Genomic DNA, 14,266 nt, shown 5'->3' with positions numbered 1-14,266 from the left:
TACATAAAAAAGTATATAAAGCAGAGTGACCTGAAAAGTGAGCCAAACGCACTGATAGGCTTTAGATGCTAGAAAACATAAATGAGTGGAACTACAATACAAAATTGCTAACATCAAAAATATTGAATATTGAATTGCAGGCAAGAAATACGTGATGCATAAATATAACACTGGTGAAACAGTGAATCAAATACAAGTGACTGCCTGAATAAAACAAACCTTATACATGGATGAATACAATTGCTGAAAAAATAAAAAACACCAAGATACAATGGCACAAGTGAATGTGAGTGAGTGAATAACAATCTAAAATAATTAAAACATAAAATGAGTCCAGAATGAATATGGGCTAGTATCACACTAGCACATGAATGACAGCTCTGACGAGCTGCGAGTGACAAGTCCCTAAGAGTAACAGTCCCATCACCACGTGAAAAACTCGTAGCTAAAAAGACAAAAAAACAGTTCCAATAGTCAAGGAAGGGGGATCTTCAGTGAGGACACCTCCGTGTTTGCAAGTCGCTTACCTTACAGCTGTCAGGCATACAGCTTGTGTTGCAAATGGTTAGCAGGTATGGAAGTTCAGTTTAGGCAGGTGATAACTATGGTGACAATGCCAGGCGGACTATAAAACGATAAAAAATAGACAGCATGTAATGTGACTCTGTGACGTGACGATACGCGTCAGGATTGGAGCACGGGACGCTGCCACAGACCAACAACAGGAGACGAGCTCGGCGCTCGTGGTTACCATACACTTTTAGATGTTTTTAAATGTAAGTTGACTGGACATTTTTCATTTAATAAAATTACTTTTTGATATGGGATCACGCTATGTGCGTTTCTCTCTTCCTATACCCTATACCGTTACTCTACCCGACGAGCACTGAGGAGTGAGGCACGGGGACAGACTGTAGATTGGAGATACTTCTGGAGGCATACGAGCTCGGCGCTTGTGGATTGATGCCCACACTCACTTTATAAAAGTGAGTGCAACTTCCCCTCCTTTGTGTCTTGCCCCCCTCCACTGTGGTCGTCACAGAGTCACATTACATGCTGTCTAATTTTTTATGGTTTTTTATTCCGCCTGGCATTGTCACCATAGTTATCACCTGCCTAAACTGAACTTCCATACCTGCTAACCATTTGCAACACAAGCTGTATGCCTTACAGCTGTAAGGTAAGCGGCTTGCAAACACGGAGGTGTCCTCACTGAAGATCCCCCTTCCTTGACTATTGGAACTGTTTTTTGTCTTTTTAGCTACGAGTTTTTCTCGTGGTGACGGGACTGTTACTCTTAGGGACTTGTCACTCGCAGCTCGTCAGAGCTGTCATTCATGTGCTAGTGTGATGCTAGCCCTTATTCATTCTGGACTCATTTTATGTTTTAATTATTTTAGATTGTTATTCACTCACTCACATTCACTTGTGCCATTGTATCTTGGTGTTTTTTATTTTTTCAGCAATTGTATTCATCCATGTATAAGGTTTGTTTTATTCAGGCAGTCACTTGTATTTGATTCACTGTTTCACCAGCGTTATATTTATGCATCACGTATTTCTTGCCTGCAATTCAATATTTTTGATGTTAGCAATTTTGTATTGTAGTTCCACTCATTTATGTTTTCTAGCATCTAAAGCCTATCAGTGCGTTTGGCTCACTTTTCTGGTCACTCTGCTTTATATACTTTTTTATGTAGCCCCTCCCCTATCCCTTTTTTCCCTTTTTCACAGCGCAACTACCACCTCTTTTCTAGTCTTATTTTTCTGTCTGGATCAGTACACAGGTGTTGCAGCAGTGTCCTTTTAGCGTAGGCCCTCTCTGACAGCGCAAGAGTTCCCACTTTCACACTTCTGATAATGATAACAGTAAAACATAAACTTGATAATAATAGTCTTATTGAGTCTTTAGAGATAGTATGATGTCTTATATGTACATAAATGGAAAAGTGATGTAACCTTTTATAGTCATTTCTAAAAGTGTCCCAAAAGTAAAAACTGTTCTATCTTATAAAAATAGTGAAAACACACACCTTGACTTCTTTTCTTTGATTTCAGGAGCCTTGTAGGAACATACTAGAATGTTGACTCTTGGTTAAAGCGGTTGTATACCCTTTTATTTTTATTTTTACCTACAGGCAAGCCTATAATAAGGCTTGCCTGTAGGTAAAAAGAATATCTCCTATACCTGTACAGTGCAGGAGATATTCACTTTGCATGCAGCCTCTGACATCAGCGGCGCATGCACTGTACAGAGCCCAGGTGAAGGTCCGGCAAGGTCAAGAAGAAGACTCCCGCACGCAGGGTGACATAATCGCGGCTCTGGCCACTCACAGCGCCAGAGCTCTGAACCCGGAAGAAACGCAGAGGGAACATTTCAGCTCCCTCGGCGTGGACCGGGATCAGATGCCGAGGCCTCGTTCTAAGGTGAGTATTTCATAATGAGCTAGTATGCATACTAGCTCATTATGACTTTGCCTTACAGGTTTTTTTTTAAATGTCTGTGCGGGTATACAACCGCATTAACTGCTTCCAGCCCAGCCTATAGTACAATGACAGCCGAGCGGGAATGCTGCCTTCCTGGGTGGACATCATATGATCTGTCACCCGCTGTGCCTGTTGGAAGACAAATCAGTGTACCGGGCCGTTGCCAGTACCATGTGATTGCTGTGACCAATCACAGCAGATTACATGACAGTTGTACACATGAAATGGCTTTAATTCATAGCCATTCATTGTGTACTGTTGTGTTGATCTCTGTGATTGGTCACAATGATCACATGGTACAGACAGCGCCAATCACAGCGCATCTGTACTATGTGATAGCTGTGGCCAATCACAGCTTCATAATAATACACACTAAATTAACCCTATTTTTTTCTTCATTTTCAAAAAAATTTTGAGAAATATTTACAAATTCAAAAAACCCCCCAATGCCTCTTACTAAATACGTTGGACTGTCTACATTCCAAAAAGGGGTAATTTGGGGGGAATATTTGTACTGTCCTGGCATTTTAGGGCCTCAAAAAATGAGATAGGCCATCAGTACAGATCAATTTTCAGATATATATCCCATAGTTTGCGGGCGCTATAAATTTCAAACAGACTAAATAATATGCACTGATTTGGGTTATTTTTACCAAAGAATTGTAGCAAACACAACATGAACATAATAAGGAATGCATTATTAGCTTTAGCAAGTCCCTTACAGGGGTTTAAAATTTCAGGATGTACTGTGACCTCAAGGGCATAAACGGTAGCTCCATATGAGACCAATTGCCTCACGTGGCCAACAAAGTAACAAATGTGGATCAACTATGCCACTTGAGACAGACAAAGGGGCTAAGTTTAAGCCCGAGAGATTATACTGTAAAGTTGAACACAGATCTGCCCTCAGGATAAAGTAATCTGAGTATAGTCTTTGAGGTGATCTTCTGACAGCTACGTTGGGGCCCTTTTGAGACGTTGGCATGCAGAAAAATACAGGTGCCACATACGTATTAGCCTTAGCCTATCTAAAGGCTAGTTCAGTTTTCCTTCAAATTATATTTTATCATTTAAAATGAGAGAAACTATAACATTACCACCAGGGCCTGAAGTGGGAAGGAAGGAGGTATGACTGGAGACGAGAGAGATGAGGTTTGGAATTCACTGGTTATTGTTGAGAGCTCCACTGTACTAGGAGAAAGCAAAGATGTGTGTAATATAAGGAGACCTGCTGTATAGGTGGATGGAAAAGAAATTGTAAACTGTTGGTTAATTTAACTTGTAACAACACACACATTGTATACCAAAGATGTTATATGATATGTTCTACTCAATGATAGGACATGTGGTGTGTGTGCGGTTTTATACATTTGAATTAAAGTTTTTGTTTCATAAAAAAAAGAAAAGAAATGTGTTTTGTTCTAGAGAAAATTGCTCTCAAATGTTCTTACCACTGCAGTCAAAAATTGAAGGTCAATTTGACCCGCAACTACTGTTAAAAAAATCAGATGAATGTTCCGAAAACAAAAGTTTTCAAGCAAAATTCTTCTTGTACTCTTTAGTGTGTAGAAGACACATCTCTAGATTGACACTAGCTGGAGGAAAATCTATTTTCATTTAATCTTATCTCATTTTAGAAGCTTGGTTTGAGTTCACTCCACATACATCTGGATTTCCTGCTTACAAATGTTATATAAATACTGAGAATCTGGGAAGTAAGTTTAAAGGAGGACGTGTATCAGAGAAGAAGCCTGAACGTGACTTGATTTATCTTCAAGGTGAGCCAAATCAGAAACGGTCATTAACTAACGAGGCAAAAAATCTTACTTGTGCAATTTATCATAGTCTGTTAAGTTAAAAAATTTGGTTTGCCAAATTCATTATGTTACACTGATCCTTTTTTTGGGATTTCTTTGTTTATTCAGATTCATTTTTTATACTCATTATTTTTATCAAATCAAATTTGAAAATGAATTTGAATTTAAAAATGAATTTGAAATTGAAACATTACAATAAATACAGCAAGGTATATAAGTGAAATTAGATGATGATTCCTACTTAGGCTACTTTATAAAATAGAATAGAACTAAAAAGAATATAATAGAAAATAAAATAGAATAAGACAGAAGAGAATAGAAAATAATAGAATATAGCCGAATAGAATAGAATAACATGGAAAATTAAGGAATAGAATAGAATATATTCTATTCTATTTTTATTCATTCTTTTATAATCTATTTGATTCTATTCTGTTATATTATTCTCTGTTATATTCTATGAAGTAGTCTAAGTAGGAATCTTATTTCACTATCATTTTACCTTACTGTATTTATTACAATATCTTTCCATTTCAAATTCAATTTTTTTTTCCGAACTCTAATTTTTTTTCAAATTCAAACTCATTTTTCAATGTTGATTCATTTTTTAATTTGAATTTGGATATTTTTTTTTCATTATACTTTATTTCGGATTTATTGAAATTCATTACTATTGTGATTTGGAAATTAGGATACATCCAAATCTCAGAATTTCGATTTGTAACTATATTTGCAGGTTAAATTTATAAAAGTATCAAAGTATACTGGAAGATTAAATTCAACCAATATGAACACAAAAGGGAATGCACATGTTTAGGCCTGAGAGATTATACTGTAAAGTTGAACACAGACCTGCCCTCAGGATAAAGTATTCTAAAAATTGGTTTTTGAGGTGATCTTCTGCCAAATACGTCGGGACCTTTTGAGACATTGGCATTCAGAAAAATAAGGGTATGTCTACAGGTTGGGTGTTAACATATTTCACCTGAAGAAGTAAGTAGCAAGGAAGGGGAGACTTTAGATGCAGTTTGATACTTTATACAAAGGCAGACCCAGTTACAGCAGTAAGGTGTTGGAGTGTGCTACAATGCAGAACGGGGGAGATGGGGAGAAGAACAGGTACCTTGGCTGTCTTGGGCCTAGTCTAGCAACAGAATGAGCAGTTAGCACAATAGTGGGTGCAGGGCTTATACCTGCAGCTTTTTGCAAGTGAGAACTGACAGCGTCAACAGTGATTCAGCTTAACTGTGGGCCTGTGACCACTCACCGCTCTCTGTCCCTGCAATTCTCTTACAACAGTTGGTTGGATGAACCGATGGAGGACCCCTTTCTCGCAGTTGATCGTCACTGATGGCAGACGTACCTTGGTGATTCCCTCCTGTGTTTCCCCATCAGGCCTGGGTGGTGGCGGTCTCTATCAGACTGACATTGAAGAGTAGGCACCAGAGCCGTTGATGGTACAGCAGGCTCAGCTTGGTGCAGCAGCGTCCAATGAAACTCCCCAACTGTCCTCCCTCTGTCCCAGGATTTTCCTTTTATAGGACCCCTCCTGCTCTCAGGTATCCCTGGGTATCATAATTGGTTTCCCAGTGATGGCCGTGGCTCAGGTTCTTCTCCGGACTACATTTCCTAGAGTGCTAAAGCCTAAGGAGTGAAGAGAAAAAATTGTGACCCTTGTCCAAGCTAGCAAACAGCCAAGGTTCAGTCTGAACTTTGGTAGGCTCGACCCTAGAATTTACAACATAAAATAATAAAAAAATAAAAAATATAAAAGGGTGATTTTTCCCTTATGGATATTAACCCTGATATGTTATCTACACTATCTTAATGCAAACAGATATATTCCACAAAGCAAAAGGTTGCAAAAACCTAGCAATCAAAGGTAAATATTCAGTGATCTATAAAATGCTCAACAAGTCATAAAGGTAAATATAGATCATGGGTGTTCAACCTGTGGCCGTCCAGCTGTTGCAGAGTAGTGATGGGCCAAACACACCCATGAGTGGTTCACCAACGAGGATGCCTGATCAGGGAAAAACTTCGGACCTGAGCCACTAACCCTAATAAAGTCTATGGGACCAAACTTAAAAAATCAAAAGCGCCTATTTTTAAGGCTTATATGCAAGTTATTGGCCATAAAAAGGGGTATGGGGGTTCGGGTACTTCCCTGGGGGACATGTATCAATGCAAACTTTTTTTTTTTAATATCGTTTTTACAGGAGCAGTGATTTTAATAATGCTTAAAGTGAAACAATAAAATTGTCAAATTAATTTTAATATAGGGCCTGGGTGGTTCTCTTAGTCTGCCTGTAAAGTGGTCCATCTGTACCATGTATAGAACCTGCTGCAGCAAAACTGACATATATAAAGAAAAAAAAATGCCAATTAAATAGATTTTCCCTGCTGCGAGCCATTGCCAGCAATACAAATATGTAAACAAAAAAAAAACGGGATGGGTGCCCCCCAATCCATACCAATCCCATGAGGTTTTTCAAGGCTGACAAGCATGACTTCTAAAGGTCTCCCAAAGACAGAGGCATGATGGAACTTGTAGTAGAGCCACAGGATGAGCACCCATGAGTAGGGATGAGCTTCGAACATTGGCTGTTCACCAATTCGCCGAACAGCGAACAATTTTTGATGTTTGCAGCAAATTCGAAAGCCACGGAACACCCTTTAAAAGTCTATGGGAGAAATCAAAAGTGCTAATTTTAAAGGCTTATATGCAAGTTATTGTCATAAAAAGTGTTTGGGGACCTGGGTCCTGCCCCAGGGGACATGTATTAATGCAAAAAGAAGTTTTAAAAACGGCGGAGGCGGGGTCACCCATTACGTAACCAGGTTTTAAATTTTGGCGCGGGGTTCCCCTTAATATCCACACCAGACCTGAAGAGTCTGGTATGGATTTTGAGGGGGACCCCCACTCCATTTTTTTTCTTAATTTTGGTTCGGGGTACCCCTGTAGGGGAATCCCATGCTGTTTTTATCAATGAACTTTTATGTGTATTGCCGGACCAACAATTCATTATAGCCGCGAAGTAGTTTTAAATAACTTTTATTACTTTAGAAATGTCATTTTGCTGTCAGACTGTTCTAAACACGGGAAACATGCGCCCCTTTACAGGCATACTATAGACACCCCTCAGGTAAGAAATTTAAAGGGATATTACACTTTTATTGTTTCACTTTAAGCATTATTAAAATCACTGCTCCCAAAAAAACGTCCGTTTTTAAAACTTTTTTTTGCATTGATCCATGTCCCCTGGGGCAGGACCCAGGTCCCCAAACACTTTTTATGACAATAACTTGCATATAAGCCTTTAAAATTAGCACTTTTGATTATTCATGTTCATGTCCCGTAGACTTTAACGGTGTTCGCGTGTTCGAACAAATGTTTTGCCTGTTCGCATGTTCTGGTGTGAACCGAACAGGGGGGTGTTCTGCTCATCCCTACCCATGATGTAGATGATATCTTATCATATTATTGTGTAGAATATATCTGGACACTTTAACTTAAAAGTGTATCCTCCAAAATCTCTCACCCAACAATGAGTTTAATAAAAAAAATCTGAAAAGAGAGAGTCCCGTAGAGACCATCTACTGAGGTCAGAGATACCATACAAATATCCCCAGCATCAGCCATTCTTTTTATATCTTCACCATCATCTGATACATTCGTTCTTGACAGTTGGAGAGAAAACCCATAGATGAAGAATATGAATGTGTATATGGCTATGTGCCTAATAAATACTATACACTCATTTACAATTCTTAACTGTGATCCTCATTATATTCAGCACTAATGCTATCTTTTTTTCTCTGCAGGATTGTGGGGCAGCGCATTCGGCGCTGATTGGGTTAAGTTGTTTATTCATGGTAGGTGTTCAACATATACTGGTCAAATCTCCCTCGACAAACCTCACCACCAACCCCTCTCTAACTAGCTGATGCAACAATTAATAATAATAATAATAATAATAATAATAATAATAAAAAAATAAAAACCCTATGCCAGCTTTATTTGGTGTGACCAGCCCTTGCCTTCAAAACAGCATCCATTCTTCTAGGTAGACTTGCACACAGTTTTTGAACAAACTCGGTAGGTAGGTTGTTCCAAACATCTTGGAGAACTAAGCTCAGATCTTCTGTCGATGTCGGCTGCCTCCAATCCTTCTGTGTCTTTATGTCATCCCAGACAGACTCCATGATGGTGAGATCAGTTCTCTGCAGGAGCCAAACCATCCAGGACTCCTTGTTCTAATGCCGAAGAATACAGGCAGATCATGCCATATCATCAGGGAGGTGTGTAATTGGCCCCAAATGTATTCTGCTGCAGTACATCAACCCCAAGCATGAAGCCATGTCATTGGGAACTTGGGAACTAAAAAGAACAAGAAGTCCTGGAAGTGATGCTCTGGCCCCCACAGAGCCCTGATCTTACCTTAATGAAGTCTGTCTGGGATGACATGAAGAGACAGAAGTATCTGAGGCAGCCGACATCCACAGAAGATCTGTGCTTAGTTCTTCAAGATGAACATAGAGCAACCTACCTGCCAAGTTCCTTCAACAACTGTGTGCAAGTCTACCTAGAAGAAGGCCAATATTGATTGGATTTGGATTTCTTATCATTTGGTTTCCATTTTGTTAATTGATGAAAATAAACTATTAATACATTAATTTCTGAAAACATTCTTCATTTACAGTATTTCTTCACACCTGCCCAATGACTCATTTTACATTCTAGAAGAACTAATTTCTTGGTTGTCACTCTAATGGGTTCAACATTTTCTGAGTTCCGAATCTAGTTATGTAGATGAGGTCCTATGTGTTGTCATGCGTTGATGCCCCTTACTTTGAGTTAAACAGCCAATTCAAAATAAATGAGCTGAAACCCACAGCAATGCATGCAGAAATGGGGAAGGCTGCATTTTATGGCAGGGCAAAGCACAGGGCACCGTACTGCATTGCAGTGTATTTGCCTTTGGGAGGTGCACTGGGCTGCTATTCACAATAAATGGCACCATCTCTCAAACACAAGATGATATAACTTTCATCCATGTGCAGGATTTCAGTCATCCCAGCACACAGGCACCATGCCGGAATTTATACTGACCTGCACATGCTCAGTGTACATTTGAAAGAAGTCTCTTCTGCAACAAACAGCCTGCCTGCTCACAATTTGTTCAATGAAAGACTTTAGTTCCACTCTAAGGGGTCCAATTTGCCTAGTATACAGTAGTCCACATACAGATTCATTCAAAATGTCCATATGTTGTTCATTGTATGTTCAAGAGCCTCCCACCCCCTGCCCCCCCCAATCCTCCCATACCTCTGTTCAAAACCTATACCTGCCCTGCAGATCCAGTGTTGTCCTTCAATGACCCACTATTCAAGCAGTGGCCGCTGGTGTTTTTTTTGGGTGTGGCAAACAACCTCCCCAGGCTGCCGGTGGAACAGCACTAGCACAACTGCCCCTACCCCCCGCCACGTGGCACTAACACCCCCAGCAAACCCCCCGTGGCACGGCACTAACACCTCCAGCAAACTCCCCCACCCGCTGTCTGGTCAGTCCTTAACCTTGATGCGGACGTCTTCCTGTCCTTAAGCATGTCGGGCTTGGGGGGAAGCTGCTCCGGTGTCCTATCTTGGAGCAACTTCCGCAGTGTCTCCTCTCTCCTCCTCCCAGCGCTAGGTGTCCAATAGGATCGCCTGACTGTTTGGCCAATCAGGAAACTGGTTTCATACCTGCTTCCCGATTGGCCTGATTGAGGATCAGTGTTTCAATACAGAACTCCCCCACCCGCTGTCTGGTCAGTCCTTAACCTTGATGCGGCCGTCTTCCTGTCCTTAAACATGTCGGGCTTGGGGGGGAAGCTGCTCCGGTGTCCTATCTTGGAGCAACTTCCGCAGTGTCTCCTCTCTCCTCCTCCCAGCGCTAGGTGTCCAATAGGATCGCCTGACTGTTTGGCCAATCAGGAAATTGGTTTCACACCTGCTTCCCGATTGGCCTGATTGAGGATCAGTGTTTCAATACAGAATATTCATTCACTGTTGTCACACCTGGGTGGGATCAGAGCGCATCCTCTGCGCCTCGAGCCCAACCTATTTTGAAACCTATTATTATTTACTAATCAGGTGCTTAAAAAGAAAACCACCTTCACTGTAATTCATGCGCCTTGTGCCCTGAAAGGGGCCTGATGCATGAATAGGGGGTGGCCACAGCGGCCATGGATAGATTCATGCTATGCATGAATCTAACCATTGCATATATGGTGACAGGGAATGGGAAAAGAAAAGGAAACACAGACCACCCCCTCTCAAAAAATATAAATACTGTCTATTGTTGTTGTGTTTTTAAATTGTATTTAATGTTCTTTAATTAAAGATAATATAACAGAATATATTGTTTTACAGACATGTACCATAAATTCATCCATTGGCTGACTGGAGGTAAGAAGTCAACTTTAGACCTCTTGTTAAATCAAGATTACTTGTAAAAGTAAAATGTCGGGTACTTCCTGTGATCACCTACCTGTCTATATCCTCAGGAAACATCACAAGAAGCACTTCTATGCCTAACAGAGGACAGAATTAAAATTAGACTTGAAAAACTTAACATTAGTCACCGGGACCAGAAGGCTTGCACCCGAGGGTACTTAGGGAACTCAGTCAAGTAATTGCCAGACCATTGTTCCTAATTTTTACTGACAGTCTACTGACTGGAATGGTAGCAGGTGATTGGAGAAAAGCCAATGTAGCATCAATATTTAAAAAAGGGCCAAAATACATCCCTGGGAATTAGACCAGTCAGCCTAACATCAATAGTATACAAGCTCTTGGAGGAGATGATAAGGGACTATATACAAGATTTTAGTAATGAGAACGGTATCATTAGCAGTAATCAGCATGGATTCATGAAAAATCGTTCTTGCCAAACCAATCTATTAACCTTCTATGAGGAGGTGAGTTGCCATCTAGATAAAGGAAGGCCCGTAGATGTGAGGTATCTGGATTTTGCAAAAGTATTTGACACAGTTCCCCATAAACGTTTACTGTAGAAAGTAAGGTCCGTTGGCTTGGACCATAGGATGAGTACATGGATTGAAAACTGGCTACAAGGGCGAGTTCAGAGGATGGTGGTAAATGGAAAGTACTCGGAATGGTCAGGGGTGAGTAGTGGGGTCCCCCAGGGTTCTGTGCTGGGACCAATCCTATTTAGTTTGTTCATAAACGACCCGGAGGATGGGGTAAATGGTTCAATCTCTGTATTTGTGGACAATACTAAGATAAGCAGGGCAATAACTTCTCCGCAGGATGTGGAAAACTTGCAAGAAGATCTGCTTGTAAGTTTGAACTGGTACATTTTTAAAGTGTAGCTCCAGCCAAAAAATCTATTTTTAAGCTTTTTGGAAAACATAGGGAAGGGTTATTACCCCTGTAACATTTCTTTTGCTGTCTGTGCTCCTCTTCAGAAGATTTCACCTCACATTCTGTCCCAATGACAAATGTTTTTTGAAAATTTTGGGTTTTTAGTGAAACAAGGATTGGTGATAAAGCATCAGTGAAGAGGAGACACGTTTTTCCTATATTAACTCTTACAGGAGAGAATTTCCCTTCATAGGGGTAGATTGTATCTCACTTCCTGTTGTCTCCTTTAGTTTGCAAGTAGGAGTCGTTTGTAAGTTGGATGTTTGAAAGTAGGGGCCTGCCCTATATACTCTGCAGTAATTGGGGCCTTAGGTGTTGGTGTTGCCACAACACTGTAAGCCCTCACAGTTACTCTTGGTGGGCACTGGAACGGGCCCTGCTGTGAAATGCTATATCAAGAATTGTAATTACATGCACCTGTTGAACAGGGGCAGAAAAATTGTGCCTTTGGTGGTGGTGGTATTGCCACAACACTGTAAGCCCTCACAGTTACTCTTGGTGGGTGCAGGAATGGGCCCTGCTGTGAAATATTAGATCAAGAATTGTAATTACATGTCCCTGTTGAACAGGGGCAGAAAAATTGGGCCTTAGGCACTGGTGCTGGTGCCACAACACTGCAACCCCTCACAGATACTCTAGTTGGAGCGCAGGAATGAGCCCTTCTGCAAAGTATTCCATCAAAAATTGAAATTTCATGCCCCTGTTAAACTGGGGCAGAAAAATTGGGCCTTAGCCACTGCTGCCACAACACTGCAACCCCTCACAGATGCTATAGCTGGAGCGCATGAATGAGCCCTGCTGCAAAGTATTGCATAAAAAATTGTAATTACACGTCCCTGTTAAACAGGGGCTGAAAAATTGGGCCTTGGCCACTGATGGAGGTGCCCAGAACCAAAAATGTTATTACAAGCTATCAGTAGGGATGAGCCGAACACCCCCCCCCCCCGTTCGGTTCGCACCAGAACTTGCGAACAGGCAAAAAATTTGTTCGAACACGTGAACACCGTTAAAGTCTATGGGACACGAACATGAATAATCAAAAGCGATAATTTTAAAGGCTTATATGCAAGATATTGTAATAAAAAAGTGTTTGGAAACCTGGGTCTTGCCCCAGGGGACATGGATCAATGCAAAAAAAAAGTTTTAAAAATGTCCGTTTTTTCGGGAGCAGTGATTTTAATAATGCTTAAAGTGAAACAATAAAAGTGTAATATCCCTTTAAATTTCATACCTGGGGGGTGTCTATAGTATGCCTGTAAAGGGGCGCATGTTTGCCATGTTTAGAACAGTCTGACAGCAAAATGACATTTCAAAGGAAAAAAAACTCATTTAAAACTACTCGCGACTATTAATGAATTGCCGGTCCGACAATACACATAAAAGTTAATTGATAAAAACGGCATGGGAATTCCCCACAGGGGAACCCCAAACCAAAATTAAAAAAAAAAAAATGGCGTGGGGGTCCCCCTAAATTCCATTCCAGGCCCTTCAGATCTGGTATGGATATTAAGGGGAACTCCGGCCAAAATTTAAAAAAAAATGGCGTGGGGTACCCCTCAAAATCTATACCAGACCCTTCAGGTCTGGTATGGATTTTAAGGGGAACCCGCGCCAAAATTTTTTTAAAAAATGGCGTGGGGTTCCCCCAAAAATCCATACCAAACCCTTATCCAAGCACTCAACCTGGCAGCCCTCAGGAAAAGAGGGGGGACGAGAGAGTGCCCCCCCCTCCTGAACCGTACCAGGCCACATGCCCTCAACATTGGGAGGGTGCTTTGGGGTAGCCCCCCAAAACACCTTGTCCCCATGTTGATGGGAACAAGGGCCTCATCCCCACAACCCTTGCCCAGTGGTTGTGGGGGTCTGCGGGCGGGGGGCTTATCGGAATATGGAAGCCCCCTTTAACAAGGGGACCCCCAGATCCTGGCCCTCCCCCCTGTGTGAAATGGTAAGGGGGTACTTTACCCCTACCATTTCACAAAAAAACTGTCAAAAATGTTAAAAATGACAAGAGACAGTTTTTGGCAATTCCTTTATTTAAATGCTTCTTCTTCTTTCTTCTATCTTCTATCTTCTTTTTTCTATCTTCTATCTTCCTTCGGTTTCTTCCCCCATCTTCTTCTTCTTCTGGTTCTTCTGGTTCTTCTGGTTCTTCCTCCGGTATTCTCATCTGGCATCTTCCTCCGCAGTGTCTTCTTCCCATCTTCTCCTCGGGCCGCTCCACATCCTTGATGGCATGGAGGGAGGCTCCCGCTGTGTGACGCTTCTCCTCTTCTGACGGTTCTTACAGGTAGCTGTAAATACTGTAAAAACACCTGCCTGCCTGTCAGTAGGAAGAGAATTACAGGAATGGATCTAGCTAAACTGAATACAGTTTATATATTTACAACACCTAGGATGCATATATATATACGTATATACAATACACTGTGAGTGCAGCTAATTGACTCGCCTGCCTACTCTATCTAACTTAAATCAAATGACACTGTCTCTCTGTCTATCTCTCCGCCGCCACAACACACTACACAAGGCCG

The 14,266-nt window shown here is 41.2% G+C and overlaps 1 protein-coding gene across 1 annotated transcript in view; it reads left to right on the top strand.

The window, feature by feature from the left end:
- LOC141123548 (cytosolic phospholipase A2 gamma-like) overlaps nucleotides 1-14,266 on the top strand; it is a 201,096-nt gene that overhangs the window by 91,753 nt on the left and 95,077 nt on the right. Inside the window, exons 7-9 of the mRNA XM_073612062.1 lie at nucleotides 4,125-4,265; nucleotides 8,130-8,180; nucleotides 10,719-10,754. Coding sequence (XP_073468163.1) covers nucleotides 4,125-4,265; nucleotides 8,130-8,180; nucleotides 10,719-10,754 — 228 coding nt within the window. The remainder of the gene's footprint in view (nucleotides 1-4,124; nucleotides 4,266-8,129; nucleotides 8,181-10,718; nucleotides 10,755-14,266) is intronic.

The sequence above is a fragment of the Aquarana catesbeiana genome, linkage group LG01 (assembly GCF_042186555.1).
Source record: "Aquarana catesbeiana isolate 2022-GZ linkage group LG01, ASM4218655v1, whole genome shotgun sequence".
Taxonomy (NCBI): domain Eukaryota; kingdom Metazoa; phylum Chordata; class Amphibia; order Anura; family Ranidae; genus Aquarana; species Aquarana catesbeiana.
The sequence above is the reverse complement of the archived record's forward strand: the minus strand, read 5'-3'. Positions and strand labels throughout refer to the sequence as shown.